The 5,039-nt window shown below is 34.0% G+C and overlaps 1 protein-coding gene across 1 annotated transcript; it reads left to right on the top strand.

The window, feature by feature from the left end:
* Positions 1-2,954: 2,954 nt before the first annotated feature.
* On the top strand, positions 2,955-3,576 carry LOC143896902 (uncharacterized; the record flags this gene model as incomplete). Its single annotated transcript, XM_077405058.1, has 3 exons — positions 2,955-3,138; positions 3,204-3,369; positions 3,483-3,576. Coding segments are annotated over exons 1-3 (323 nt in total), but the record flags the coding sequence as incomplete, so codon positions are not given.
* Between the last annotated feature and the right edge of the window lie 1,463 nt (positions 3,577-5,039).

Below are 5,039 nucleotides of genomic sequence, written 5' to 3'. Positions count from 1 at the left end.
TTTGATACTATTGTAATTTTGCCATAAATACACGAACCCAGCACTGAAATTGTATAACAAAACTCACTTTATTGATAAATGTGGAAATGATAAGTCAAAATTAGACGAATTTTTTCTAAAATATTCCAATTTACTAAATATTCTAATAAATAACTAAAATTTTCCAAAGTGTAGATTTTAATATTTTTTCATCAAAATTACTTTTAAGATAAATATGTTGTCAAAACCTTAACAATAGATATTATATAAATGCTTTAAATTGTTAATAAAGTGCGTTAAAAAATATAAATCTAAATATACTGGAAAATGGCGGATTATTTGCCTTCCTCTTTGAGGAATGAAAATGGCGAAGTCAGCGTTCCACACTATATCAAACTTTACGTAGTAAAAGGTGCGATAAATTCTACTAAAATTTGTCTTCTCGTATAAAATAATTAACTTTTTCAGACTTCTCCAAACTAAGTAGTATACCACTGTAGGCAAAATTGTACCTATATTGACTAAAAGTCTTAACAAGGTCGCCAAACTGACTTAACATGTCGATAAAGTATCAATTAGTTAAAAATTCTATACTAGATTTGCGAATGAGTCGTATATCTTAACCAAATCCGACCTATGCAATACCATCTATATGGTGATCTAGAGCATGGTTATGGCAGCCGTGCAGCCGAGCGAACGCGCTCTCGAGCTGTGAATCGCGCGGCGCGCGCGCGTTGTTTCCCGACGACGCGACGATAACCGCGTGAGATGAGATAGACCGGTTCGGCCGTGGATCGTCAACATTCGTCGCATAGTCCTCGTAGCTCACGCACGACGCCGCGAATTGCCGTCGACGATGCCCGCTTGATGCAGCAGTAATCTGCTGTACATTCATTTAGGCAGAATTTGTTACCATTTCTCGCGATTTCTTAACGTCAGTCAGAAATGACCACAGGCGACGTTTTACAACGTTAGCGTTTTACAACGTTTGATAACAAAACGTTGGTTTACGTTGGGAATTACGTATTGAAGTTGCTCGAAAAGTGTAGTGCAGAGTATAACGTCAGGCGAACGTTAAATATCTTAACGTCGGGTAATAGGACTTAAACTGTTTCGAATTTGACGTTGGGAAAGTGATAAAAAAAGCACGTCGTAATTTTAACGTTTAGACAACGTCCAAAAAACGTTAGTAATTATAAGTTACATTTTATAACTTTCTTGAACCGCTTACAACGTTGTGATTAGTAGAAAAGTAGTCCTTAGTCGGAAAGTTAACCGAAAAATGCTGCTTGGGTGTCGTGAATTATAAATCGTGTAAATTAAAACTAATACTTTTTTAATATTTTTTCTTTTTCTATGTTCTGTCCTGTATATTTTTGTCTATCCTTTTATATTTTTTTATGTTTAATTTTTATACCAATTGTGTATGTCTCTCTCTATCTCTCTCTTTCTTTGTTCTATCTGTATTCGTAGAAAATGTAAAGAATTGTTTTCTTTAATATTAAAGAAAACAATTTTTACATTTCCTCTTGACGGAATAAGAGACCACCACTTTCTTGCGGTTTCCGTTGAGCAACAATATGTACGTTGTCCATGCATTTATTTGAGAACGAATATTACAATAAATTTATCATATTGTTGCACAAATAATTATTCCTTTTTTAAATTTTATATTACATGTATTTGCATTAGCGAAAGAATTATACTATCAAAACAATATTTCTAAAACAAACAATATATAATTTAATGTTTTATTTCACTTTTCTTGTGTTAACAATAATTTATTTTTTACATGATTTTTTTTAGAAGAAAGCGTACATATTGGCCAAGAGTGGATTTCTATTATTTACGCTTTTTCTGTTTTTTATTTCTTTTATACAGTTTATTTTTAAAATAAAGATAATGTAGTTTTATTAGATATTATTTATGTAATTGATCAATTCTTCTAACATTTTTTGTTATTAGTTTCATTAATTTTAAATAAGAGACACACGATAGTGTTTCATGCCTAGTGTGGGAAGGGATATTTTATTGTCATATGCAATGTCATAATATATATTTTATTCATAAATCAACATCAGAAGGGATACGCGAGACATAACAGACGAGCCAAGTCAGCCGACGCGCTAGCGCATATGAACGCATACGCCGACTTTCGGACCGGCTATGGCTATATGGCTATGCTTATGTATGCGCTCTTCTACCCGCCCGAAGCTGACCGAGCCGCGCCGAGTCGCCGCCGAGCGCCCAGCGCACACGTACACGGCTCCGTCAGCTGTGTGCGTGTCCCCAGTCCCCACCAGGCGCGCAGGCAGCGGGCAAACAGCACCATTGGCACCTCTGAACACAGCCCTTGTCAGTATGTTACCACGGAAATTCCCCATAAGCTGCTCTTACTAGTGAGAATCGTTTGTCCCAAAGTTTAGCCTAATTACGTAATGAATCTCATTAAAATTAGGCTCATTTTAATCAGTAAGATCAGCCGCAAGCTGGTACAGAGCCGGATTTTGCATTTTAGCTCTTAAAAATTTATTATAAGTAAAATACGGACTCGCAGCTGACCCAACCTGACCCGTGTCTATATATATATATAGCTGCGCGTTTCCCCACATTTATTATAAATTTTATTTCGATCCTTTTTCCAAAATCCGGCTCTGTACCAGCTTGCGGCTGATCTTACTGATTAAAACGAGCATAAGTAAAATGAGATTCGTTAATTAATTAGGCTAAACTTTGGGAAAAGCGAATCCGTAATTTCCGACCGGCCGACAAAGGTCTCCACTCTTACTCCTGTCGACCCTTAAGAACATATTTTATACACTTATATTTTTTTTAAAGCTTTGGTATCGGGTTTGATCAATTGATCAATTCGTGAAGATTTCATCAAGTGGATTTTACACAATTCATTTTTTACAAAAAATCTACAAGTTGTTCTTTTATTATTTGCAGAAGAAATGTTAGCATGTAAAATTATTTTACGCAAGATAGATAGAAATCTGGAAAGCTTCTTTGAAACGGAGACGGTGACGAATAAATGTACAAATGAAAATATTTCTACCGGTGCTGTATATGTTTTGGATGAATTTCCTTTAACAAATGTCAGATTTAGAAAAAATCGAGCACAAATTAAAGAAAGATAAAATTTTTCATTCAAAAGTGGTAAGATATTTAATTTTTTTTCTCAAATTGTAAATTAACTTTATTTATATGCAATTTAATTATAGGTCAATGCTCTACATTCCGGAGTAATGGGACAATCGCTTCAAAAAAAAGTAAATTCTATTCTACGGATGGTTCTGGACGATAAGCTAACTAGTTCTTTTAACTGGAAAGGTCAAAGAGGAACCAAATTAAAATTGGCAAAACGTCGAATAACCAAAATAATGATCGGTAAGATTATATTATTCCACAATTAAATTTTTCGCTTTATTAGATTGTAGTACCTTTTATGTCAACTTTAGTTTTTTTATTCATTCGTAAGTTTATGTGCTAATTTTTTACAGAAGCGGTAGCTATAGAATTTCCAACAATTAATGAAACCACATTTGGTAGGAAAGAGGGACCATGGTTGGCCCAGGCCACCTTTCGCATAAAAAAGTAAGTATTATTCAATACATTTTAATGTTATACAATATTTTTATAGCAAATTTGTCTAAAACACGCACCTGAGTCAAAAATTTATATATAATAAGAAGTCATTAGATTTTAACATTTATAATACTTACTAGACACTACAGACGCGCGCTTCGCGCGCGATATTTAGCTTTAACATTATGCTATTACTATTACACTATTAACCCTTGATACACACAACTGTCAAAATATACAATGACAGCTGCAAATGAAGTAAGCGCAGCAAGAGAACCAATCGTCATCGCGGAAAAGTGACAACAATACTTACGACATGCCTTTTTTAGAAGAAGACAAGAACAACACAGGCGCGCGCTACGCGCGCGCTTTTATTTTATTTCACGAATAGAACACAGGCGCGCGCTACGCGCGCGCATTAATTTTATTTTACGAATATACAACTATACATTTTTTATATTTTTATTAGAAGTGAAGAGGTAAGTCGCTAATATCGATAGGTCCTCTAAAGCAACACCTTTCTAATTCTCGAAAACTAAACACTGTACTTTATTAATGTTGATAAGGGCATAATTTACTTATATAATTAAAGACGAAAAAACCCATACTTCATACATTTATTGATTTTTATATATAAAATTTGTTAAAAACGAAACATTCAAAAGCAATTATTAAAAATAAAATTTACCCAAATTTCTTTTACTAATTGTACAGTTCAAACAATAATAGTAAATATATTATTAATAATATCAGATCATTTTACATGTTTGTAACGTCTTGAAGCTATTTAAATTTATCTTTTTTTTTATTTTTCTTATAATGCAGTTTTTTATATTTAAATATAAAATTGAGATGCAACGTAAACTGGCATACTTATTGATAAAGCGGATTATAAAGTAATAAAAATCAAATAGAATAGAATAAAAAACACAGCACAAGAAGATCTTGCTGCGAAATTATGAGATAAATATACTGGCATGCTGTCGGCATACTGCCAACATTTTGCTATGTGGGGTAAAACAATTGTGAAGCAACACACAGTAACAAACTACGAAGGTAGAAAACGAAAGGTTTCGAGTTTAAATCCTGATCGGGTCTGTTAATTTTTCCGTTTACCCCTCTCGCTGTCCAAAATTTCCTTTCGTATCTTTCCTCCACCCTTACTACACTCCTGGTTTTCTCGTATATTTCCATGATCCTCTTTCCCAACCATTCACTCACCCCTGGTTTTTTCAGACATCTTCCCAAAACCCTCTTGTTCACTGAATCAAATGCCGTCTTTGGATCTACAAAAGCAGCCACTACCTTCTTTTTTCTCTTTTATCGCTTCCCTATCGCATAATTCAGTGTGTAAATGTGTAAGTGTGTAAACCCTCTCCTTTCTATATATACTCTCCCATAACGCCATTTTTAAACCACTTCCCCCATAACTTTACACTTCATTTACTATCTTGTTCTCTCCCGCCGCTTTA

Source organism: Temnothorax americanus, unplaced genomic scaffold (genome assembly GCF_048541705.1).
Source record: "Temnothorax americanus isolate GAGA-0224 unplaced genomic scaffold, ASM4854170v1 Scaffold2, whole genome shotgun sequence".
NCBI classification, from domain to species: Eukaryota; Metazoa; Arthropoda; class Insecta; order Hymenoptera; family Formicidae; genus Temnothorax; species Temnothorax americanus.
This window is presented reverse-complemented; position numbering and strand designations above follow the sequence as displayed.